Below are 25,479 nucleotides of genomic sequence, written 5' to 3'. Positions count from 1 at the left end.
AGATTGAAAACAATACCAGTATTTGAAGATATTAAGATGAGTGACACTTACTGGTTTCAGTGGTCGTAATGTATTCGTATCTGGATCCATCACCTCGATCGTCACTGACTCGACATTTGTGCTATTTTTCAGCGTCAATGATTCGACTTCGACTGGTGGTTCTGGCTTTTTTGTCAAAGTAACCTTGATATTCGTGTCTTCTTTGGTTAGGTTGAATGGTGAAGTGTTGTCTGGCCGTAACTTATTTGTGTCTTTGTCACCACTATCGCTTTCTATATTTTCTTGGGGGATCTGGGTGTCGCTTTGCATCCCTTCAGTTTTTTCGCATCCTTTAGGAGTAGCTTAAATTTGATAGGAAAATATTATCAAATTAACATAATGTATTTTTCAACCCCGAAGAGCTGCTGCACTTGTTGCAAGTTCACGATAAAGGGGCTTAAGTTGCTATTTCTGAAATACCTCATGGTCATTCTCCTTTTCAACCCACGTCAAATTTCCGGATAAAATAATGTTCTAATTATGTTGTAGTTGTTCATATTTTATGTGGTTACCATATAATACTCACTTGGTGTAACGGTTGATGATGTAGTTGTAGTCGATTCAGTTGTAGTTGCTGTAAATATAAGGTTGAAATAATGTAAACTGACCATATTGGTGTAGCTCTGCTAAGTGCAAATGACTTTGATTTGCATTTCTCGTAAAAGGTTCGAGGCTTGTGTTACAATATGAAATACTGTGGTCAGATTAGCCGACTGATTGAGACTAAATGCCAACCCTCATGGCAAGTGTGCACCCTAACAACAGGTAATGATGCATTAACAATGAAGTCAACAGTATAACGGGTGAAGGCAGGGTTATACGTACTCGATGTAGTACTGCAACCGAATTCGTCTTCTCCTCCGGGACAATCTCTTTCGTGATTGCAGAGCCTCTCCTTCTTAATGCACTCACCCGTCTTGCACTGATACTCTGTACAGTTAGTAGTTGTCGAAATCGAGGCTATTATAGGAAAAATCAAGATGTGATATATATATAACAGATTATCTCAAAATGGCCTTATGCATGAAAGAAGTATATTTTATCGCTGTCTGACCCCATTTAAAGACTGACCTCTGACATTAACCCGTTATTTTGGATCATGGTGCAAGGCTTGAAAAAAAAAGAAAAATATACTAAGTTTCTGCCAAGCAGCATTTTGTAGAACAGAATCTTACATCAATATAATATTGCAAAAATGTCCATGCATGATGACTGATGAAACTGAATAAGACCTTTAAAACGAATCGTGTGAGAATCCTATCGAGATTTATCTTGGTCTTGTTCTTTGCCAGTGACATGTCCGCACTGCCATCGAACCACCAGTATACTTACTTGTCGATATCGTTGATGTCGTGCCTGCAAGATACGCATACATATTGAAGGGTTAGATAATTTAATAACCTAGTTAATCATGATATGATAAAATCAAGGGAAAGAGATTGATGTGCACTTCCTTTTTTCTGAATAGAACATTCAATGTCTACAGCTTTAAGACGGCACGGTAGTTTTCAGAAAAGATTGGAATGAAGTCCCACTGCTCGTACGAAACTCAAATTAAGTCAATGTTTTAATCTCGTTTAACTTCAAAATATTGTCAGTATGAATCTGCCTTGGGAGTCGAACGTACAACCTACTTAATGCAAACCAGGCGCTCCAACAGTGATATATCACCTAATTTTACTTACATCCAATTTCGTCCGAAGCATCACCACAGTCGTCGTGGCCGTCACATCTTCTGGCGAAGTCCACACATTTGTCGTTGCCACATTGATACTTGTCTTTCTTTTTGCAAACTAACAATTAAATTACAAGGTAAGTCAGATTATGTTTTCAATGAAACTGATAGAAGAACACGCTATTTGAAATTTAGCACACACAACTCAACACAAACACAAACATTTCGCACCGCCCGGGAGCACCCCACGAGGTCCAACTTTACCCCTCCCAATTGCATAATGCTAACATCACTGTCAGTATTATCACATCCTACAGATTGGTTGGTGATAATGCTCCTAATAACTTCTCTGGTCCCTTAAATGTTTGTATAGTAAAAGCATGAGAAAAATGATAAGAGTTATTAACTGTGGACATAAGTCAATGTCTACTTACTTCCGCAATTGACCTCATCAGAGGTATCGTTTTCGCCACAGTCATACTGTCCATCGCATTTGAAAGTGAAATGAATGCAATGTCCACTCTTTTTACATTTCCATGAATGTTCTGAACAGTTGCCTATATCCAATTAGAGAATATTATTATTCGACACATAACAGTAATTTATCAACTAACAGCTAGAAACCACTGGAAATGTATGGAATCGGTGATTTGCGTGGAAACTTAAAGGCTTTCACAGGCATGGGATTATTTGGAAAGAAGTACATTGTAATTGCCTCATAAGTTGTATCTGACTACTAAGCCTGTGAAAGGGGCAAAACTGCGACTGTTTCCAATTGCAGTAGAATTTTACCCTTTTACGTTCACCAATTATCAAGTTTGAAGGCAATCGATCAACGGTGGAAATGAATAGCGCAACAAAGCAAAGACAATGTCTTGGCTTGGTTTCGTTAGTATTTCTTAGTTATCAACAAAGCGGCCTCACATCGATGAACTCGAGGATGAGGTAACTTTAGCTACATTAAGCACAACTCCATTTTTCATTTCACTTACAGTGCATTTCGTCAATTCCGTCATCGCAGTCCTTTTCGTTATCGCAGATCATACTAGACTTGAGACAGTTGCCTGGGCATGGTATGGTACCTGGTGGGCATGCTGGAAATAGCGACAAAAGCGAGAGAATTTACCAGCTAAAAGAGAGTTATAAATATTGATGTCATGTTCGAGCAAAGCGATACAAGACCAAAAGTGTGACGCTATGCCACGGTGATCAAAGCGGGTACTGTAATCGCTCGGCAATGTGAAGCAAGGTCGACAAATTGCAACAAGATTCTTATAAGATTCGTATTCAAATTCTTGTTCAGTTTTGTACACACTGTACATACATGAGATTCATTAGACTCCTACAGGAATCATGGAATCATGGAATTCACAAGGACATGCATCCGAAACTGAAGATCCGTCTTAACTAAGAATCATACATGGATGCTATCGCAACTTTCGACCTGACAACGTTCGCGCTTTAGGTTTCATGATACGCGATTAAAAATGAGAACGGGTGTATCCTTAGCTGACCAGATCAAAACTGATTGAGTTAAGATGACTTACTTGGATGCTCGCAATCTTCCTCATCGCTGGCATCGTCACAGTCTTTGGCATTATCGCATTTCCATGTTATGGGTATGCACTTCCCGCCCCGCTTGCAAGTAAACATGTCAGCAGCGCACGTTTCATCCTTACACTTCTCCCCGACACAAATCAACTTGCCTTCCTCACAAGTACTGAAATAAATATCATTAACAGAAATTCAAACGCCTCCTCAACCTTTTTTGATTTAACGGACACGGTCCAACGTGCTCACCTTCCTACACCGTGCACAACTGATACGTTCTTGGGCAAAGAATCGTTAAACATTTTTTAGCTAGAAGCGTTGGGTGTGAAAACGTTGGAAAGGTACGCTACAGCTTTCCCAGCAACACGTTGAGGACGTATCATTTCACAATGCCATTCTCACTACATTATCAATACATACCAGTTCTGACAATCAATTGTGGCTGAAGTGTCCGAATGGAATGGGACGCCCTTAATGTAACATGGACACTCCCTCTTCGGAATACAGACACTATCTGAAAAGGACAAGACCAACACAAATGTATAAAATTCGGAGTTCCTAATTTTTCACACGATGGGAATAGGCACTGTTATAATGTAAAAACTCTGTTTGCACTTTTCAAAATATTAATTGCAAGATGTATTATTGTTCCGTCACTCCGACGTCCCTTATGACCCTTTCAGTTATATTGGCTAAAGGGAGAGTTAAAGATATTAAGCACTTTTGACAGTACCTTGCAGAACGGTTCCTTTTGGACAGAAGCAACCTTCCGAACACATTGGTGTGTGTGCACATTCATCGCTAATGTTACGTCCAAGGCTCAAGTCCATGCACGTTTCCTGACAGTAGGGTCCACAAGGTCTGTAAACAGTACCTCCTTCGCACATAATGGCTGGAAAACAGAATGTAAGATCATCAGTTATCTATACAACTTTTGTAGTCTGGTAGAATTCTGGTTGAAATCTTAAACCACATAAACCAGAACTTTACAAGAATATTATAACCATTATTCAGGAAAGTAGATTTTATTTGACAAGATCTTATATCAGAATCGTATCAGAATATTTTTCGTCGTGTGACGGACTCGAAATGATTTGTGCAACAAGCCACTTCTCACAAACTCGTGTCGAGGGTGACTGAAAAAACGTTTGATTCATGCACATATTGCGTAGGATACCGGGAGTGAAGGTACTATACAAGCACGGTGGGTAAGGGTATCGGTTTGCCAAGAAAAATACCGCGAGAGGAAATGACGACACAAAAGAAACGGACAAAAGATTAGTTCATTCTGAGGGGCATTAAGGCCCGCATTTATTATTTTTATTCGATTTTACCCATCCAACACTGTAATGGGAACACCTTGTTTCTATTGTGTAACTAGGTAAACCAATACCTTTACCCTCCGTGATAAGTATATATACTAACGGCAAAGTGTTGGTGTCCTCCACTTCACAGGCTTCCCGACATTGGAGCAGATCACAGCAAACGCGGCCAAGGCTGTACACAAACACTCGCAGTCGCCTCCACGGTCACATCGACAGGCGTCATATTCGCAAATCTCTTTGAATTCGTCAGCGGCAGTGGTGAACTTGAGGCATTCCGCGAATGGGCCATTTTCATCCTTGATAATACCGCAACTTTGTTTCGCCCAGGCTTCCCTGAACTCGACCTAGGCGATGATGAGGAACAAATTCAGAATACAGAATTATTATGGCACGACAAAATTATCTTTTATAACCCGAGAAGACCTATTGTCTCAGCCACAATTGTTATTGAGCGTAGGGAAGATTTATCATTATAATTGCCACATTCATCATGTTCCCCTGCAAGAAATATTATCCAGAGGTCGGATGCTGACAACGAGATAGCTTACAATGTGTTGGGCGTTAATTTTAGGTTAGTGCTGTCACCTTCAGTTAAGCACTGTAGACTTAACGCCAAAGTTAAGTTTATGACATTATTATGTAAGTGACTAGACAAGCATTTTGAACGACTTGGCCATGATCTTGACGACATATAACCCTCGAGCTATTGCAAAAATGCGGCTAATTGACAGGCTAGTTCTTGATGAATAAATTATTCATGTCCCTGTTAGGTTTTGAATCATTCTTCTAATGTGCTTTTTTTAACTTTTACTATCTCAATACGTACACCAATTTCATTGACATTATTTCAGTTACATACATATTGTATGTATTTGCGACCACATGCTGATTACTCACCCCAGTGCATGGCTTGACATCGGCAGCTGGAGGCTTCACGTCTTGCTTGCATTTTTCGACACTCCAACTGGAGACAAAGGTGTCAGCACTCTCAGTCAAGGCACCGGATTCTGTCATGAAGTCGTTGTCCGGGTTACCGTCGTAGTTACCACATATTCCTCCAGAAATGTTGTTCTTATGCATCCCTCTCAGGCCGATGGACACACTGGTGCCTTGATAATTTATAATTAATTTTGATGATGGAATTAAGGTAATAAAACCAGCAGCGAGTTATAAAGTGAAATCTCGGCAAAAGAAAGTGAGCGTTATAGTCAGACAGTTTTTTTTTATTTAATGAGAATTGGGGCAGACTATATTTTGTTTCCTAAAATGACAAAACCCACTTAAAGATATATACTATACATATCTAGTACTTATAAATTGTGTGTGAAGTGTGTATGTGTGAAGCACCACTGATGCTGCTCTTACCCAAGTCCCATTCTAGCTTGACTGCCTTGCTCTCTATTTCAATCACAATCAACCGCTGACCAACCTTCTTGATAAGGATATCGTCATCGAGGTGGACTTTGTCGAAATTTGTGAGAGTGAGCTCGCCAGCAGTAATTGGTCTGCCTCTGCTGAGCACGATTGTGAGATCATTAACGATCATTTCAATTGTTTTCGTACATGTCACGCCTGTTGTTCCGCACTGTTCATTTTTGACGAAGACCTTTAAAAATAAAGAGGACAAACACTGACGCATAGGATGACAAAAAAGACTAAAAGTTTTTTGTCAATGTTAAGGTATCCCCAAAATCTAAGCAACAAAAACTGTATATATGATATACGTCGATCAACCAAATGCAGACACCTCCAATGCCTCCGTCTTGGAGCGACCTTGCTGCCCAATCCCATCCTTACAAATTGTGCAAGACCTTAATCTCGGAGGAGTGGGAGGTCTGATGATTTTAAGGTGTTGTCTGATATTTTACTACATTTATGTTCTTAGTGCACTATCCTTAATACACACCTTTATGGGGAAAAGCGCTAACTCTACGAGGAGCATTTTACATGGTTGTTGGCTGGTATACAAGCTCCCGTCAAATGTAAGGTAATGCGGGTCGCCGAAGGCAAAGCAGGTCTTGTAACAATCGATGTCCTTCACCTTTGATACACTTCCTTTCGAGCATTTGCTGTAATTAAAGGTAGACTAATATGTATATTTAACATTTCGCCAGTTGGCAACCAAGGATTACCCCCCCCCCCTTCCTCCCATGAATCCAGTAGTCATGTCATGTTGGTACAGAATGGAGAAGATGGCAACGTCTTACTGGGACACATTACTAGGAATGCTTATTAGATAATCGCCCCCTACCACACAGCCAAGTTGAGAGACGCCCTGTTCTCCTTATTCTTTGATTCATCCACGGATATGTAAGTGCAAAAAATCCTAGGTCTAAGCCTTCGCACACAGGGGTAATTGGGAGAGATGACTTCCTCTCCTCTCAATAACCTGAACGAGTCAGCGAGAACTTCTTCTCTATCGACTATCGAGTCTTGGGCTAGAAATGATTATCCTCTCATACGACTCGAATACAAGGAAATCGATCAAACTTCAAATGTGGCTTGTTCAAAATCATGTAGGGCTATTTCCCTAATGTTCGAGCTCTAAGAAACATAACCCTGTAGCAAACAATGCAATGGTTGTATGGCGAGAAAATGGAAGATGAACTCACAAAAGTGCACAACCGCCAATGTTGACCTCCGTATTTGGTGCCATGAAAATTGGTGTGTAACATGGACAGTCGGTCTCGTCAACACAATTGAATCTGCTCCCCTGGAAATAAAAAAAAAGTTGGAGCAACGTTTTGAACTATCATTGCATCAATCTGAAGGACCTGAAAACCTAATATTCGATTTTTATTCGATGAACTGTTTGTTTCCCTAAATAGATTGGTCACCACTGTTGGTAGGAAATCTGACCCCGCGGCCTATGGCAAAGTTAAGTCGACTTTCATCGCTGAGCTACTACTTTAAGGCTGAGGATGAACATGTACTTACATCTGTTGAATAGGCTCGGAACTTTCCAGCTGGGCAAACACAGAGTGGTTTGTTTGCTCTTATTGCAGGTATCGGGAAATTTCTTCCACACTTCATCTGTGGAGGTATTTTAGAAGGGTCTTTGAAATGTACTTTTCCAGTTGGACATCGAACGTTTTCCGTACATTGCGTATCGTTGTGGTTTCGGCACATTAGTAAAGCATTCGAGCATTCACTAAGTGAAAAGATATGAAAAGAAAAGAGTCAGCAACCTGTGACTGGATGTGCAAGCTATGGTACCACCAACCAGACACGCTGGAGGGCGTTCGAGCACCCGCCCACCGTTCCCACCATATTTCCAACCATCGACATGAACAGGGAAGACTTCTTTGAGTCTCATGCCTTATGAGTGGAACCTCTTCAAACGGAAAAAAAAGATGAAACCACATTGGTCACATTGCGTTTTAAGAAATCACCAATAGGTGCCACTACTCGGGATATCATAAAGAGGATTTTTGCCACCGAGTCAAACCAGACCCACTTCCCTTACCCCTAGCTTCTGCCTGTATTCCCAGATATAGCGAGTGTTTACGTCAATTCTGGACAAAATAGCCTCGTGTAATGAACATGAGGTTTCAAGCAAAATCATTCACTTTACTTACACCTTCACCCATATCTCTTACTGTCTGAAGCCTAGGATGGCAGTAGGAAATTATGCAACAACTGCACTTACCAAGTTATACAGCTCATCTTGATTTCATCTCCCGGGTTCAGCACTGCACGCTCTCTGTAGGGGTTCCTGCACTTGCATTTGTTTCTTGGCACACAAACTCTGCCCTCATTACCGTTTGAATCTGTTGCCATGAGTTGATCTTTCGGGCATCGACAACCGGGAATGCACTCGTATGGGGAACACTTGACTCGAGCTTGAACATCCGCACAAGCCGAGTGACAATTTTCGGAACACTCGACGTAAACGGTGTTGACGCAGTCAAAGATGGTTCCTAAAATGTAAGGCTTTAAGTAAGCTTGAGATAGATGCGCTTCTTAGCGCTCAAGCTAGAAATATATAGCTCCTTTTACTGGGGGCGTCTTTGTTTCTTGTTGATGGTGTTTTCGCGTGTTGTCTTAGGATTATGCCATTGGCATGTTTTGCAACCCATACGGTCTACAAAGAGCAACAAATGACAAATTAAAGTGCAAGGTATGTATTTATGTACGTTATTGAAGACATAGATAAAACTTAACTTACGGCATTGAGACACGGCAAGTGTCCAATCAACACTTATTCCCTCCAAGCTGCATTTTCTTCCAGCAATGTGGTAGGCTGCGCACATGGTTTTTGTTGAGTCAAACTCCTTATTACGACACATTTCCGCTATGCATATTTTGTACTGCGATTCGAGGTTAACCTTCGTGCCCAGACACGCGGCAAATGCGCCATCTGGGTCGAGAATAGGACTACAGGCTTTTTCCACATCTGCCTTTCGAGCCTGGAAAAAAATTGGGAGCTCAAACACTTACCGGTATCATATTATGTGTCACAATGCACCACAGTTGGTCATCATCCAAATGCCTCCGTGAAACAAAACATGCAGTTTTTAGGTGCATTTTCAGATAACTTGGGAAGGTTTTGCATTTGAAGTAAAGTTGGTAATGAAACTAATCAAACTTACTAGATTCGATGCACACGGCTCCTCCTTGGGTTCCCAGGAAGGCTTGCTGCATGCCACTTCACTCTCTGCGGAGTCTTTATCAGCAGCACTCCCCGCAATGAATCTGGCCTTGTTGACCGACACTCCAGCAGCCGTGGAAAATATATTACCTTGGCTGTCAACGATGCTGCAAAGTCCAACCATCTTTAAGAAAAAAAACGCATCAAAACACAGTTAAAAAATCGGTTCAACACTAAGAAGGCTCCGGTTTAGACTTTACTTCTATCGACATCATTCCTCCTCAAATCTATCAACTCGACCAAGTAGACGCCTGGTGTATTTAGATCTGTCACGAAGGTACAAGGCAATGATCAAATGATGTCTTTGGGCATTGAAATTCTGAGTTTCAGGGGCTATGGGAGATTTTTTACTAAAATGGGGCACATATACTGACCTTGCTTTGTAAATATGGTGCAATCCTAAAGTAGATTGTCCTGTAGGCGCCGTTAAACTCGATGGTCAAGGTTTTAAGTACTTCGACGACGTAGTACAAATTAGTTGGTTTCCGGATGTGGAAAGTATCATCTTTATAGGGCATTTCACTGATTGTTTTTGTGCCTTGATGAATGATCTGAAAATGAAAATGGAAGTGAATTTTGCGAAACGATATATTTATCAGCCTTCCGATCAAACCCAGTCACGAGGAGTGTCCAATTTTCAGCTTTAAAAACACACAAAACTTCTTGCATAGCTTCGAGTACATGCCGGCAATCTGTATTGATGAAAAAACTTCTTCTCGATGATGGGTAATTGTTTACGAAACACGGTGGCAATACGGTAGCAAATGATCGAGAGTATAAATAAATTTTAGAGGGAATACTTGACCACAATATCTTGGGACTTGTACTTACCGAAGCATCCCCTTTTCCGCCAGTGGGTGTCAAAGTCAGGACGATACCGCCAACTTTGATTTTTAACGTAATTAGGCATTTACCGGTCTCACAATCCTCCCGCTGCATTACAACAGTCATGTTCGCTCTTTCGTCTTGGGCATAAGCTGGCCTTGGCTGTAAAAAAGCGATTAAGAAGATGGAGCTGATGTAGCCGGCTCATATTGCGACCGTGTTGACTAATGAGACTGGCATGCGTGATGCGACAGAAATACAGGGTGGTTTTTAAAATAATGCACAAAATATGACCTCTGCATATAATTGATGATAGCTTTTGCTTTCTGACATGATCTCTTAAAGAGACATAATTCAAACAGTTGGTCTTTCAAAACTCAACTCACATGCCTTCATAACTTTAGGGGTGAACTTCACTTACCGTCAAAACCGTCATGGGACATGTCCCGACGTCGACTTCGTATCTATGACCAATGAATGGTATGACTGAGCTGCCGAAAATTAAGCAGTTCTGGGGGCACTGTATGTTTGGACATGTCCACCTTGTTCCAGTTTTCGGAGTGCCACCGCACACACTGTTGAAAACAGAAGGAAAAAATGCGTGGTATCTTGTTATCTTTCTGGCAAGGTTGAATTGAAATAATAGGCAGATTACTCAAGCCTAACGATTAGTGAAATTATTCAGCGACGGTTTTTTAAAGACACCAGTATCCCTTATGCTTTTTGCTACGAAGTGTGAAATCAGATTTAAAAGTGTGTAAATGAATTTGCCCAGAACTCGATGGCACCACTACGGGTGGCTGGGAAAAGACATCCCATGATTTATTTCCTGAAATATCTCGATTGATGGATTTATTACTTCAGTGATCGATCGAGATATTATCTCGGGCGATTGAGATAAATAAGTCGATCGCCCGAGGTGATTATCTCGATCAATCCAGCTAACATCTCCATTAATCGAGATAAGTCGATCGATTGAGATATCGCGGAGTTTACCAATCATAGATATTGAGCGAGATTGCCAGTTTGGCAATGATTGTGGAAAAAAAACGTCAGATTTCATAAAATAATGCTAAATTGACTTCTAAAGTCGACGGATAAATTATAAATCACCAAGATAAGCGAACATTTTCGTAACAATATAAAGAAGACAACTTACCACAACCGGCAGCCCTGATAGACTTTTTCGCCCTCGTTGTACTCTTTGTCTCTGTAGATGCATGGACATTTCATTGGGGCTATGCACTTATTCTTGTATATCAGTTTCCCATCAGGACAAACACAATCTGGACGCTTCTCATTGCAATTCTCTTTTGGCATTGGAACCTGACCGCAGAACATTACATCGCAGGAGCTGGCTGCTTCCTTGAACACTAAGCCAGCAGGGCACGTTTTGGCTAAATGAGTAGACAGTATACATGTATCGTTAATACACATTCACGTTTAAACTGCATCGTATTTGGAACTTATTAAGACATTTTCTACACGGAATATTAGTTAATTCTAATATTTGTGCATGCATATCATGTATATATGCTCCAGTGTCCCCGATCTACGACAGCTTCTAAACAAGAAAAAAGGTTTGAAATTATGCTCATGGTCGTGAAATTTCTTTCATATACTCACGGCAGAACCTCTGCGACCGCCATTCGCCGACCATACCGACTTCGGCGCACGTTACTGAAAGACAGGTCGCCAAGTCACAAACTGCCTCAACCAAATCTGTTTCAGTTACCCCAGGGGTGTTTTGCAGCTGACAGTGGGCGTTGACGCAATCGTCAAACCAGTCGTTCGGGTCTTCCTGAAATCATACAATGGGTTACAATTAAAAATCACAATTTTGAAATATCATCATCTCTCAAACGATGCAATGAATTCTCGCACGCGTTGTTCTTTTTCTTTCTACTAACATTGGCAAAAGCCTATTTTTCTACAGACGTTCGAACTATTGTGTGAAATGAGCCGGCGGTGTGTAACCCTGGTTATAATCAAGATAACCTTCGTTAAAAATGACACTCTACCCTGTGGTTCCAATGTAGCCTCGGCCTCACACTTACGTATTTAGTGCCACAATAAGCGAATTTCGTCTTGAATGCGGAACAGGCTTCAGTGGCCGCTATCTTGTGCTTTACATTCTTGCAGGCCATAGTGCTTCCACCGTCTGGGCACTGCTGAGAGGTGTCTTTATAGTGGATGAAGAACTCCGGTACAGTTAAGCTCTGCCCGTCAGCTACGAAATCATCTGAAACGTAGTTGTCAGTCGTGTATGAAAGGATAACGAAATTAAAAATCCGTCGGACATTTCCTCGCAGTAGCAAGGCCGTAATACAGCCAAAGTATACATGCCATTCCCCATTAAGTAGGTTTACTGTGCATAACCATAAATTTTCTGGCGCAGATTCTGGTGGTCGGGTTCCAAATGGGCGGTGTAAGATGTCCCAGAAACAGCGATGTTCAGAATGCCCCAAGAATCGGATTCAACACGTTTTTACCTTTGCGTCATCTTTTTCTGTTTACTCGCTTTTTATCGAACTGAATTTGTGTTACCCGGGTTTCATTGCATATTGCCATATGCAAATGTCACCATGAATAAAGCAATGCGTGTTTCATAGTTATTTTATTTGTCCTTGATAGCCCCGCTACGAAATCTATGACCAGCGCAACAGTGTGCGGATTGATACACCGGAAAATACGTAGTGAATAACACAACAACTTGATAAAACGCCATATAGAAACTTACTTTTAGGATCTTTGTCAAAGTTTCCGCAGATACCTTCCAGTTTAGTGGTATCTAACATACTTTTCTTCACGGTGATAAAGATGTTGTGTCCCTTCGTATTCCACTTGAGGAGCAATAAGCCTCCCAGCGCGTCAAGATAGTAGTCGCCTGCCTTGCTTTGATAGACTTTCTCTGGGGTAGCGACTGAAAAAAAAAGGATCTATAATTTGACAAGGCGTGGATCGTTCGTGTTCATCGTTTACAAGACTCTATTGTCTTGCCTGTAACTACATGTAGAAACATAACAGGACCGTAGAGCAGTTATGCACCATGCATTGCAGGCTACTTGCATTTCAGTCTACACAAACGCACGAAATCTATACCAGATCCGTACATATTATAATGAATTAAATAGGAATTCCTATTTGAAATTTGAAATTTTGATTTCAAAATCTAAAAAGAATATGCCGCTTCACCAAGATGTCACGTTCAATCTGCGACGTCTGACGAGCTGGTCTTACGCAGCAATGTATTAAGTCACCTTTCCCGAGAAAATGTTATATATCCCAACAACTCCCTCCCCAACTTCGACTGCGTAAATATAGAGTTGGACCCTTGGCAATATTGCTTACGGCTTTTGGGTGGGAAGGTCTCATCCTTATCCATGGTTGTTTCATATTTCTTGGAGTTGGCATCGTTCGTGTAGGTCACCTTTTTTCCAATGATTACGAACAAGCCGTTTCTTGTTTTTACGTAGACGATCTAGAAAGCAGACAGAAACGGAATCAGTTTAAGTCCGGTCGGATGGATGTGTGTATTGGTCGGGCGAGATAATTGTGAATGTGTTAACCAAATGAATTATAACCTGCACTGAATTTCACCTTTCATATTCATATTCGATTTTCATTTGGGAATATTACATACTATGCGTGTACACATATACTTAACATTATATTTTCGTGGATTTTATTGGTCCAGAAGTGATCAGTTAGATTTGCAAGTGCTGTAGGTAAATACCTTTTTACACGACATAGGGGTCCAACAAGTCGTGAACTCAATCTTTACATAAAATGTTGATTGCGGATCTTTCAACATCGTGAAGATACACCGTGCTTTGTAGGCAAATCTGAGACCGTCAAAACTCCGGAAGTTGTTTATGCCAAATGAGGCGCAAGTGGAAAAGGGGATTTTCGCGATCTGCGATGTTGTCAGGTCTAAAAAAAAAACGTATCAATTATTCAAGTGTCAATAATAAACATTCGAAATAAGATTAGAAATATGTAACGCGTTCGGTCCATAAAGCTTAGTCTCATGCTAAAGATACGTCTTTACACGTGCTGTTTACGCTGCTTTCATTAGCTCGCATAGTGGAACCATGCCTTCCGAGTTAAACCATCCTGACACACAACGCTACAAGATTACTAGGTCCCCTTCAACGATTTGGGAAAGGTGCTGTTTTACATAAATTTACTCACATAGTTTGTCGCCAATCTTCACTTCACCACATGGCTTGCAGTTGCTGGCATCAGAACCCTTTGCAAGGCCCCAACTTCCCGATTTACTCTTGCAGCAGTCGTCTTTCGCGGAAAGGCCGGGATATCCATCCTTTCTTTTTCCGTCACAATTTTCGCTCTGGTAGCAATATTTCGATTGATCATTGACAGCTGTAAGTAAGTGTGTAAAGTAAGGTTTTTAGACGCGGTCCCAACTCTGAAGCTGTTCAACAGGCCAGAGTGTTAAACAATTCTCTCAAGTGGAGTTTCAGTTTGGGCTGTTCGATATGGCCGGTACCGTTAGTACGAATGCTCTTTAGTCTCAATCCGGGCTGTTTTAGTCTGCAGACCGATCAAAGAAGGTCTGGTTTCACTGCTGTTTGCGAGCGAACGTCACAAGGCGCACTGTGCTGTTTCGAACCATCTGGATGTTATGTAACTGTGCTAATGATGTAAGTAAACTGAAGAAAAAACATGGATATAAAGGATATTTTACTACTGGCGTATTTGACCATAAGACGTACCTGCAACTTCATCAGCACAAGATTTTCCGACGTATTTATCCGGGCAGGAACATTGGTCCGGTTTAAGGCAAAGACCGCCGTTTTCGCAAGGGGCTTTGCATATAGCTAAGAAAGAAAAGATACAGGTCTTTAAACAGCCAAATATGCGTTTTCCGGACAACTGACGGCAAAAAACCAAACTGTTCTTTGCTTCCTGGGGAGAGGCGCCCTGAGAATCAGTTGCTCCCCGACGAATAGGGGTAGGCGCCTCATGGGCCATCTCTTTAAATCAGTCGGTGAAATCGCAACATCGCTTATAAGTGACATTATGTAACTAGATATCCTGTAGAGCGTCCAGTTAGTTGGCTCCTGCTACGCCGTTGAATGGCTGGTTCCTCTTTTCAAAGTCTTCAGGTGACTCGATCGACTGCAAATCCTTTGACAATGCTATTTGTGTTGGCATATTAGCGATAAGAGTAGATTATTTGACTTACCTGTCTTGCAACCTTTGCCTCCCCAGCCAGAGCAGCATTTGGTTTCGTCCATGACTCTGCATTTAGAAGTATCGAAAGAAAATGAGAATCATTTTTAAGCGATTAATAGAATAGAATGCCTACAAAACTGAAGAGTCTCGTTTCGCGTGGGAGGTTCCTCTTATTTGACGGAGGTACGAATGCGTAGGTCTTTATCTTTTAATTAGATTGGTCTGGGCTACGGTCAAGAAGCAACCAGAGGAATAATATTCGAAGTCTGAATGCCGAAGTTGATAGTAATGAGCAGTCTCTGGGCGTGAAAACGGAAGAAAATGAGAAATAAAAGGGTTTAATTTTGGAAGGACTATAGTAACAAGTGTAATTCAACTAAGAAAATCCCGCTTGTATCTTCATGAAAAGGAATCTGTGATAAATTCAAAGAGAGGCAACAGTAAAGTATCTTCAATGGGAACAACGGTGTTGACGTTTTATTAATTTCCCTACAGTTACGTATTTTTTATCAATACAGCGCTACTTACACGTATGTGCAATCTTGTGGGCCAGTATTTGCCTTTCTTTCCGTTGGAGTAAACTTGTCCTTCAATTTGAAACCGGCCGAGATCCTGTTGAAGTAGGTTACGTCATCGCATTTATCGAGGACTGTGGAATTCGCTTTCTCCTCTGGACATACTTGCTTCACCGCTCTGCGGAAAAGAAAAGCCATATCCTTTTTAAGTATTTCATTTCAGCAAGGGAATTGAGACGAGATGATAGTTTTTGTTCAATGAAAACACACCGAAGCTCGGACGTTCATCAAGGGCAATATTACTCTTTTTTGGGGAAGGTGTTCTCAGTATTCTTGAAAAATTCTTTGATAGTACAGTGTGAGCACTTTTTCAAGGATCCAGAAGAGGTTATGTTCGAAATAAAAAGCGAAATATAATTTCTGCATGACAAGATTATTTTGCACAGCGCAACCTTGAAATGTGTAACGCATAGACAACAGCCGCCGCCTACACACACACACAGTGGTGATGTACTGCTCTAAAAATACGAGTACCCGCTGTTTCGTTTATGTCACATTAAATAATCCACCCGCTGTTTCGATTCAAACTCTTGCGCGGGTCTGTATTCCCTACCATAGGGGGCCTAGCAAATGATTTTACTTCCTTTTTGTACAGAAACGCCTAGCGTAAATGTACGTGACAGAAATTATAAAAAACACACTTCTTCGACATAAGTCATAGGACTCATCTTTCCTGTTCTCTTCATGAGTGGCAGGGAAATATCATGCGAGTAGAAAGTAGGACCTGGTAAGGCCTATCACTGTATCGACTTGCACGGGCGTTTTGCGAACATTTAAAATTAGAGAGTTTTTACAAAGCCGCATAAACGCCTATCCAACCCAGGCGACGAACGATAGAACAGGCGTTCGCGTTGGCACTATGTGTACTTTGCAAAAACTCCCTGTTCTTGGGCAACCCGCCGCATAAAATACTGGTAACAATTATGGAAGAAAGGTGATGCTGTTCACCTTGAGCTTCAGCGCCTTTCATTCGACAATTTGTACCGAGTCTAGGCCCTGATGCGAATGTATATTGGGTCCCCTACATGTAGCTTCCAGAGGGATTATCGCTTGTTCACTTAGGCCGCCCTGGGATATATATCTACCGAATTTCGTCTCAAAAACCAGGAAGGGTCTCATGTCGGTGAAATAATAGTCTTTCTTAAGCGTAATCGCATAGACTCCAGATATCATTTTGCTGAGGAGCCACCGTTTTTTTAATACCATCTCAGGACATGTCTCAAATTGCAGGCATAAAGATGCCTGCAACTCATATAATTTTGTCAGCCTAGATATTTTTTTCAGGCGACACTTTTGTTTTCATATATGAATACTAAAAGGATTCCAATACGCAATCAGATTATTTTCTTTCTGAAAAATAACAAAATTAGTTTTGGCGAAAAAATGAAGCAGGTAAATTTCGATGGAAAATTAAAACCTATAATGTTCGATTTGTACTCACGCGTAGGTCGTTTTTCCGAATTGGGCAATTATGAATACAGCCAAGACTAGGCCTAAAAGGCCTATTCCTGTTGGACCTCCCATATTTCGGGGGTGTCAAAACCGTCACTTCTTGTAAGAGAATTGCCGCAATATCTATTTTCGTCGTATTGGTTTGGGGTTGGTGTTAAGAATTTTCGCACTCTTAGGGACTCTTCTCTGTCCCCTGAAACACTAACGCTGGGCTGGGCCGGGCGACTGACTATATTAGCGACATCAGCTGGTGGCTAATTACCATATCTATTGCTGATTTGACGCATTGATTTTGGCACATGTTGCAAGTTCGATTAAACAGGTGCTGCGGTCACTTCAACCTGGACACAGGTGGAGCTTAAGTCTCACTAGCCAGTGGAGGATACAGGTCGCCACTTTTAACCCCCTCCCCCCAAATAAAAAAACTAGTTCTTCAGACGCTGGCCGTTTCCATGGCTATGAGTTGGTCTATCGTGTTCAAAAACAGTATTTACTTTAAAGACGCCATGATCTTAGTTTCCATGTACAGAGGATGCTTTGGCGATTTGATGAGGCCGTTTAGCGTTTCCCCAAATGACTTATTTCGGGGAAAACGGGTTTGTATCATGCGCTTCAAATCTCTGGGGTATTGAAGACAGTCATGGCCTCTCTACAGTAGAGCTGTAGCAACCCGACAGACTACAACAGGGTCAGAGATTTTTTGCCAGGGGGACATTTTCTCCTTCTTCACCTGTCCAATATGCAAGTTAAACGTGGTGCCTATTATTGAACGCGTATTGTTTCTGAAAGAAATGAACAACTTGCCTCGGCGCAGATTTCACCAGCGACAGCTTTCAACCTGTTTGTTTCAATGACAATTGATAACGAATCTCGTATCGACCGAAACCGAAATTTTGCTTAGGTTTGCGTGTTTTTGCAAAACACGTTGCGGCTCAACAATGGCCTGGACTATCCCTGGTTAGGGTGAATAGAGAAATGACGCATTAATATTGATGGACGGACATGACACTAACAAACCGGGATTAACTTATTAATCATTATTTCTCGAAAAAGAACCATTTAAATGAAGTTTGTCAGAATTAAACTTCGAAAAAGAAAATGCTGGTCGCCTAAAAACTGTTAAAATGTTCATTGGCAAAATAACTGTAAAATGGATTATAACATTATCATATGTCTTTGTATTGTTTTCCACCTTTTCCCAAGAATCGTGGTAAGCTCAGTTTGTACTTTGTACACAACTAGAAAAACGCCATTTTATCATCCGTCACAATATTTTGACGCTTCGAACATTCGAACATAAGGCCATTATGTGAATAGCCAAAGGAGGGTTGTTGGAAATTTCTCCCCATCTAAAACTGCCCAAACATCCCATTTGCAGATGTCAGTCTTTAAATTATACGAAAAATCCGAAATAATGTGACAAAACGAGCGCCCGCCCCAACACTCCGATTCTGTGGTAAATCGCCCCCAAACCTTCCTCGTAGATATCATTGCCTCACTTATCATAACGATTATGGCAGATATTATGATAATTGCTATATTTTATCAATCTAATCACAGCTACATTTAAGACCAATCATCGAATTTTGAACATTCATCAAAAGGACAGTACCATAGAAACGATTATCTAAATTGTATTTCTCGCAATTAGAACGGCCATTTTGACCGCAAGCTGTTACAAGTGGCGACATATGTCGGCAAGTTTCTGAGAAACATATGCGACATGATCGCTTGTTTATAAAACAAAAAGTTGTTGCAAAATTAAAGGGTCACTAATTCATCTCACTGTGAACTTATAATCACCTCACCATCCTACAGGGTCCAAGTCTCTCGCCGAGTTTACATAATAATCCCAACTATGTTTTAAAGGACAACTGTGGCATGAGATATGTTGGTTTTTCCTACAAAAATGGCTTCCAGCAGGACCGTGACTTTTCCAGACAGCATAATTGAAAAGTCATTGAACTGTAATAAAGAATGCACTAAAACGGGGTGTAACCATAGGCCTGCCTGAAATTCACATGCATGTCGAAAACTGTCTCGCAAAACCGTCCAAAATCATTATTAGAACTCAGCTGTGTGATACTACTGGTGGCGGCGCAATGTGACAAGCAAGGTCATTAAATCCTCCTGGCCAGGTAACTACTACGCCCAAGTTGCCCCTTTAAGGTAATGGCAAATATATATACTCTAGATTCACCGATCGAAGACCGGTCAGTTAATTACAATCAAGAAAAAAAACAAAGTAGAGAGTCGGAACATGACGTCGTGAACAGTGCGCGCTTGATGGCAACACACTGCTCCTGAATCAATAACTGGGTGAGGCTAGCATAATCGAGACCTGCATCTGCCTCCAGATCATCCTGCGGGCGTCCAGGGATATTTTTGAACCTAGGCCAGAGCGCCTGCTGTTGCAAAGTCTTGGCTGGAAGAGACTTTTTTCATTCTGGAATATTTTTTTCAATCTCGACTTTTTTTTCATTCTCGAACGTTTGAGATTGTCTACCTTTTCCGATTACAGTCAGAGCAGTGCGTATTCATAAACCTTTTTTGTGGGCTGTGGAAATGTTCCTCCACCTTCATGTTACTTTGATAACTGGCACCGAATGAGATGATAACTAAAAATCTAAGAATGATCTTATCGACATTTTTCCCTTGTCACACAGTCAGAAAGCAAGCCTGATATAGCTAACAATGGATGAATTGGAATTCTAAACTACCTGTAGTTTTTGTGTTAGACATCCAGTGTACCCAAAATGACTGTCAAAATTCACTGTCAAATATATCGACAAAGCATGACTCATATTAAGATGGCAAATTAGATACTCTCTCTTTATTTGTTGAAAATAATACCCTCTACAAAAGGCTGCGCACCCATGGTATGTCAGCGGTCGTCATAATATCTTTCAATCTGCACGGCAATTCAGCTTTGATGCATGACCCGAAACGATTCACCTTTCGATGTAATATAAAAGATTAGAATTTGTCATCATTCGTGACGAGTTATTATGTTTGACAATAAATCACACAACTGTGCTGATATCTCAAGCCGAAATAGAAAGATAGAAAGTGCGCACTATGAATTGCCATTATGTTCTATTTATTTGGCAACGCATGGTTGTCACGATATGTATTGAAGACTTATATGTAAAGCTAATGTTTGGGAGATATATCAGGTTTAATGACCTTTTCAAGAAATATCTCTTAGTGTATAGGAAACCCATTCCGACAACTTTTTCGGTGTATATGGTTCTTCATATCATAAACGTCATATTTGGACGGACTGGAATTTATTTCGACTGCTTACATGAATCTTTCTTAAACGTCGCAACAACCCAAATTTACGTTAAGTGGACCTTTTATTTCAAGCATATATGGATTATCGAAAGAAACAATGGAATACTTGATGTTGTTTGATTATCAAAGGTAGGTGGGTAGTGTGGAAGTGTTTACTTACTAAAATCAGGCCCGTAGCTAGAAGAGAGTCATCGGGCAAATGCCCCGCTCACAAAAAGAGAATATCTTAAGAATCTAGTAAAGAATGTACATGGAGATGTACACGAAACTGGGTAAGATCTTAACTAGGAATCCATCGGGATTTTCAACATGATATTAAGGTGATACATTGTACCTCAAAATCAGTTGGTGACGCCAAAACACGGAAGTGATTTTTGGAAGGTTTCGCCGCTCGTCAGCTAATACGTCATTCGTGCTTTTTTAGTATTTTGTCTAATTTCAGAGCAAAATGTGAGTAAAAATCAACCAGAAATAATATTCACGTGCCTAATCTTATTCACACAATATGTCGGCTCGTCCGGGGCCTAGTCATGGAAACCGGGTATCCCCAGCGGCTCCGATGACGCCTGCTACACCACAGACTCCAGCAACGCCGACGATTAGGATAGAAATACCCCGTGAGGAAAAGCAGGAAGAAGACGAGTACCGATTTCTTTACCCTCCAGTACCTCTCAACATCGCTCAGGCGTGCTTTGTGATGAACTGTGTTCTACCAGGCTCAGGTATTGATATGTGTCTATTAACGTTTTTCCCCCTCACCTCGCAGTTGAAATAATTCAAGCCTAGTCCTGTACACGGTGTATTGCCTTAAAATAATGTCCGGAGGCCTAAATTCCCTTTGTTCTATTGTCTAATCAGAGGGTTAACAGGCCATATCTTTGATAACAACGACCCCCACAAAACAGATTTTCGTGGGGGTCGATTCTCCTAAACCGGCAACGGCAAAGAAAGGTGGTGACCTGAAATAAAATCGCCAGGGCCTCGCCTTATTTCCACAAATAATATTTTCAGACTAACTTTTTATCAAAAATGATAACGACGTCGACAATTATTCTGTGTATGCGACATTAAAAATTGGCTACTTTTTCCAGGGACATTTGTGATGGTTTTTGCGGTGTGTTGCTGCGCCGACACACACCGCTGGACGGGAGGGGACAAGTGTTTTGCAGTATTCTTTGCTCTTCTTATCGCTCTTCTTCAAGTGGCTCTGGCGCCCATTATCATCGGCTGGGTGTGGAGTGTCATTTGGGGAGTCAAATACGTCTATCATGCAAGTAAGTCGTTGTGCGTATATCATCATTCACCGCCGATAACTCTCCCCTGATTTGGTCGTCAGAAGGGCTGTTTCTTTATCGGTAGTCTCCCTGCATTCGCTTCCTTTCACGCGCGTCCTATGTCGCGGCAACACCAACATTACAGATGGATTAACAGACTGTTAACCCATCAGTCCGGTCCAGTGTTTCTAATTGAGCCAGCTTTTTCGGGTACCCAAAAATGTAAGAAGGAGCCAACAAATGAAATGTGGTGAAACATGTGATTCTTTAACCTTTGCAGGATTGCGCTATGAGACCGAACAAGAAAGTGATTATGAAGACGACGGACCAACAGAGCTACCGTATCGCCGGAAACAAAGCCTGCGACCACACTTGTTCATTGACCCATCCGAAACAAGGCCCTCAACGTCATCTTCGGTCAGCAGCAACGGGAAGCGGGTCTCTTTTGCACCGGGTGGTAGCCAGACATTAAAAACTGACAGAGACAGTGATAGTGGGGTGCCACCGTCACCATTTCCCTACTTGGAGCCGAATGATGTTCCGCCGTCTCCGATCTTACCCGACACTTACCGACCGCCAACAGGTCGGTCTGTGTCAACGGCCAGTATATGATCGTGAAATCATCACTCGGACACTTTTCATTGGGATTAATACGTTTAGTGTACATACTATTTTTATAAATATTTTTGTGTTTTAAAATGTCGTGTATATGGCCTTGGCAAAGGGCAATTAATGCGACTATTAAATGATATGGCTGTGACAGAAACACTTTGATACATACTATGGAGTCAGTTCAACGCAAATTGGACTACATCGTATTAAGCGACATCTAGAGTTCACCTCTACTTGCATGGAAAAGGGTGTTACAAGACGAGAAATGCTATTAAATGATCGTTAAATTTTAATGTGATTGACAAATTAAAGGATCGAGTCCAACATACATGTAAATATGTGGTCAACCTCCTGATGTTATCTCAGATACAGAGCTCCTACTGGCATATATATAATATAATGTACATTGGTAATGGCTGCAGATGTGACGAAGGTATTATGAATTAAGTTTAATTCGTAACCTCCTTGGTATGATACTAATTATGCATCGTGAATACAATACAATCATCTGAAGGCACGGATGTGTTGACTGGTCTATTTGAATAATCCTATGAGATTCCGATACTGTTCCACTTCAATATGATGAAATGGATATCAAAATGGCCAGAAGAATAGAAAGAAGTGCACTGCCTTTGAATATGCCCGATCCGGCGCAAATGTCATGATATTTTACACTATAGATGTTTATGATTCGTGGCTTCCTTGCCGCTACAATGTGACATTTTACGCCATGAAACATGTCCTTTCGGTATGTCTGCGCCCAACGGATGTGTTCCCAGGCATCGCACGTGCATTTGAACTCACTACCGTCGTAATAAACCTTCGCCGATGTCGGAATATAGGCGTACATCTCTTGCAAAGGATGCATCTGCGTGAAGTTATTTCCGGACAAGTCTATACGTTGGACAGATGATAATCCATAGAAAGCTTCAGGCGCCAACTTATTTAGACCATATCGCTTCAACTGCAGTTCTTTCAGTGCAGACAAATCATTAAATGCATCTCTTGTTATTGTTGAAAAGTTCGTTGTTTGGGGTTGTTCATGTCTACCGTCACTGCGTATCACCAACAAGTTTTTCTTTCTCTTGAATATCGATTCATCCAATACCTTGTCGCTGTAATAGAAAGTGACATTCTTGATTGTGTCCGGCATGTTTTGAATGATTTCTGTCAGCCTCGTCGCTGGTAGGAACCTGTGTATGTTGATCATGTCAGCCGAGCACACACACTCATCTACGTCACACAACTCGGGCGGACATTGTCCCCGGCCAGATATCCCCGAGACCAGAAAAAGCATAACTGCCGTGAAGGAAATGGTCATCATGTTGGCCTGAAAATAGATGTTGAATGGTATTAGGAAAAAACGTATGCCCATTCTCGATCTTAAAAGTCCATGAATTAGCAACATTCAACAATGAAAAGTTCGAAAAAACTAACAAGAAAAATATCAACTTACTTTGCACTGTTCAGAGGATAAATATTTAGCGTCTGATTAAATTCAGGTCAGTATAAGTCCCAATAGAATATTTCATTTTTTGATATGACTCATCACGCATGCGCTCTTAATTACACCGAACACCATAATACCATGCTAACTTTTCGAAAACACTGTGTATTTGATACGAACAAATGCTTTGATTTAATACCAAGAAAGGTTTCTGTAAATGGTCTGAGAAAATCTATACCGGTATCGATTGTCAAGTGTTTCACATTATTAACTGAATTGTATAACCAGCTGTCGTGTATTGATGCAATGTACGTGTATATGTCACGACATAGTGTGCTGTTTGGAGATTACCTCAGCTGAGAGACTGACAGCTTTATTGCGAGTTGGACATATCGAACCAATGTTCTACATTTGGATAATCCTAGATGAAAACATCCGCCCTCAAGATATGACCCTTGGCCACTAAATATCCGGTTTATCACATGTTCTCCTGCATTACAGGCGTTTTACTGACGATAATGATGGCATATGGTGTTTACGATTCGCCATGCGCCTATTCCTCAATTCGAGTATTTGTTCAAAGATTTAAAGATGAATTCCTTCACTTGACAAAGCTTAGTCAGTAGGTAGAGCACTTACTCTCTATAGTGATTTGAGAAGTTTGCACAGATTTCTTACCGTGACCTTTGACACCCTATTATTTGGAGAAAAGCGGACAGATGTCTAACTACAATGTATCGTAAAGAGGTCCCGTATCTGATGCAACAACTACGAATAACCACAGTGATGCAAGTGATGCAAGTGCTTTCTCGGCCCCCTAACTCCCTCTTTCTTAAAGCAGTGTCCGAAGCAAGTTGATATAACTCCAAGGTGCGAAGAAAACATAGAAAACACAAACCTAATCAAAATTGCTTTGCAGTCACGAGTATTTTGATTTCTAAATAATTCCTAGCAATGTCAGCATATTAGATCATATTCGGAAGAGGAACATACCCCATGTGGCTCGGTCAAGTTAGGTTATATACGTTTAGGGTGTGAGGGTTGAAATCGTGTGGAAATTCCTCCGCCATTAGATACTATTAACACAGTGTTTGCGATCACTCTACCACATCTGTCCAGCTCACTATTCAACAAGCTATTTCGGCCATCATGGACCATGCCTGCCTGAGCCCACTTGACATGTCAAATAAGGGCCACGCAAACAAAAGGTTGGAATCCGAAGATGGCCGTAACTTGTGGCAGGCAGAAAATCTTCTTGAAAATGCAATCGTTTGGTGGGTTGATGCAGACCGAAGTGTTGGTGTAAGTGGTTCATGTAATGCATTGGTTTGTGCTTACACTCAGTGAATAACAACATTTAGGCGTATTTGTTTGTAAATGCGTCCACGCATCATGTTCAAGTGAAAATCTTTTGGAACATCTGTATGGCTCTCCGAAGATAGAGACCTCCACTTGACAGCCCGAGAGGATTGGCACAAAACTACCGCTCACAGCGAACGCCGACGTAGGTTATTTCACTGTCAATATCTGCTTACCAGGTCGCACACGTCAGGTAAG

The 25,479-nt window shown here is 41.2% G+C and overlaps 2 protein-coding genes across 7 annotated transcripts in view; one reads left to right on the top strand and one right to left on the bottom strand.

The window, feature by feature from the left end:
• The window catches only part of LOC135500835 (mucin-17-like), a 104,529-nt gene extending 87,094 nt beyond the window's left edge, over positions 1–17,435 (bottom strand). For 5 of the 6 annotated variants that reach the window (XM_064792493.1, XM_064792498.1, XM_064792496.1 and 2 more), the window contains exons 1-33: positions 17,282–17,435; positions 15,794–15,958; positions 15,276–15,331; positions 14,803–14,907; positions 14,261–14,449; positions 13,803–13,999; positions 13,418–13,547; positions 12,807–12,989; positions 12,124–12,308; positions 11,693–11,867; positions 11,226–11,463; positions 10,488–10,641; positions 10,073–10,228; positions 9,616–9,792; positions 9,183–9,365; positions 8,759–8,999; positions 8,240–8,510; positions 7,528–7,741; positions 7,203–7,303; positions 6,497–6,659; positions 5,956–6,196; positions 5,488–5,699; positions 4,691–4,934; positions 3,999–4,157; positions 3,686–3,779; positions 3,262–3,434; positions 2,707–2,808; positions 2,149–2,271; positions 1,725–1,832; positions 1,372–1,395; positions 865–999; positions 566–613; positions 52–341 (exon numbers count right to left, since the gene is read on the bottom strand). In XM_064792493.1, coding sequence (XP_064648563.1) covers positions 52–341; positions 566–613; positions 865–999; positions 1,372–1,395; positions 1,725–1,832; positions 2,149–2,271; positions 2,707–2,808; positions 3,262–3,434; positions 3,686–3,779; positions 3,999–4,157; positions 4,691–4,934; positions 5,488–5,699; positions 5,956–6,196; positions 6,497–6,659; positions 7,203–7,303; positions 7,528–7,741; positions 8,240–8,510; positions 8,759–8,999; positions 9,183–9,365; positions 9,616–9,792; positions 10,073–10,228; positions 10,488–10,641; positions 11,226–11,463; positions 11,693–11,867; positions 12,124–12,308; positions 12,807–12,989; positions 13,418–13,547; positions 13,803–13,999; positions 14,261–14,449; positions 14,803–14,907; positions 15,276–15,331; positions 15,794–15,958; positions 17,282–17,364 — 5,319 coding nt within the window. In that variant the 5' untranslated portion in view covers positions 17,365–17,435. The remainder of the gene's footprint in view (positions 1–51; positions 342–565; positions 614–864; positions 1,000–1,371; positions 1,396–1,724; positions 1,833–2,148; positions 2,272–2,706; positions 2,809–3,261; positions 3,435–3,685; positions 3,780–3,998; positions 4,158–4,690; positions 4,935–5,487; positions 5,700–5,955; positions 6,197–6,496; positions 6,660–7,202; positions 7,304–7,527; positions 7,742–8,239; positions 8,511–8,758; positions 9,000–9,182; positions 9,366–9,615; positions 9,793–10,072; positions 10,229–10,487; positions 10,642–11,225; positions 11,464–11,692; positions 11,868–12,123; positions 12,309–12,806; positions 12,990–13,417; positions 13,548–13,802; positions 14,000–14,260; positions 14,450–14,802; positions 14,908–15,275; positions 15,332–15,793; positions 15,959–17,281) is intronic. The other variant, XM_064792499.1, reaches the window with a different exon arrangement.
• A 2,957-nt stretch (positions 17,436–20,392) lies between these two features.
• Positions 20,393–22,992, top strand: LOC135500722 (protein SPEC3-like). Its single transcript, XM_064792353.1, has 4 exons — positions 20,393–20,718; positions 21,032–21,311; positions 21,681–21,863; positions 22,144–22,992. The coding sequence occupies exons 2-4, from the start codon at positions 21,095–21,097 to the stop codon at positions 22,473–22,475; spliced, it is 732 nt and encodes a 243-aa protein (XP_064648423.1). The 5' UTR covers positions 20,393–20,718; positions 21,032–21,094; the 3' UTR covers positions 22,476–22,992.
• The last annotated feature ends 2,487 nt before the right edge of the window (positions 22,993–25,479 follow it).

Source organism: Lineus longissimus, chromosome 16 (genome assembly GCF_910592395.1).
Source record: "Lineus longissimus chromosome 16, tnLinLong1.2, whole genome shotgun sequence".
Classification (NCBI taxonomy): Eukaryota; Metazoa; Nemertea; class Pilidiophora; order Heteronemertea; family Lineidae; genus Lineus; species Lineus longissimus.
This window is presented reverse-complemented; position numbering and strand designations above follow the sequence as displayed.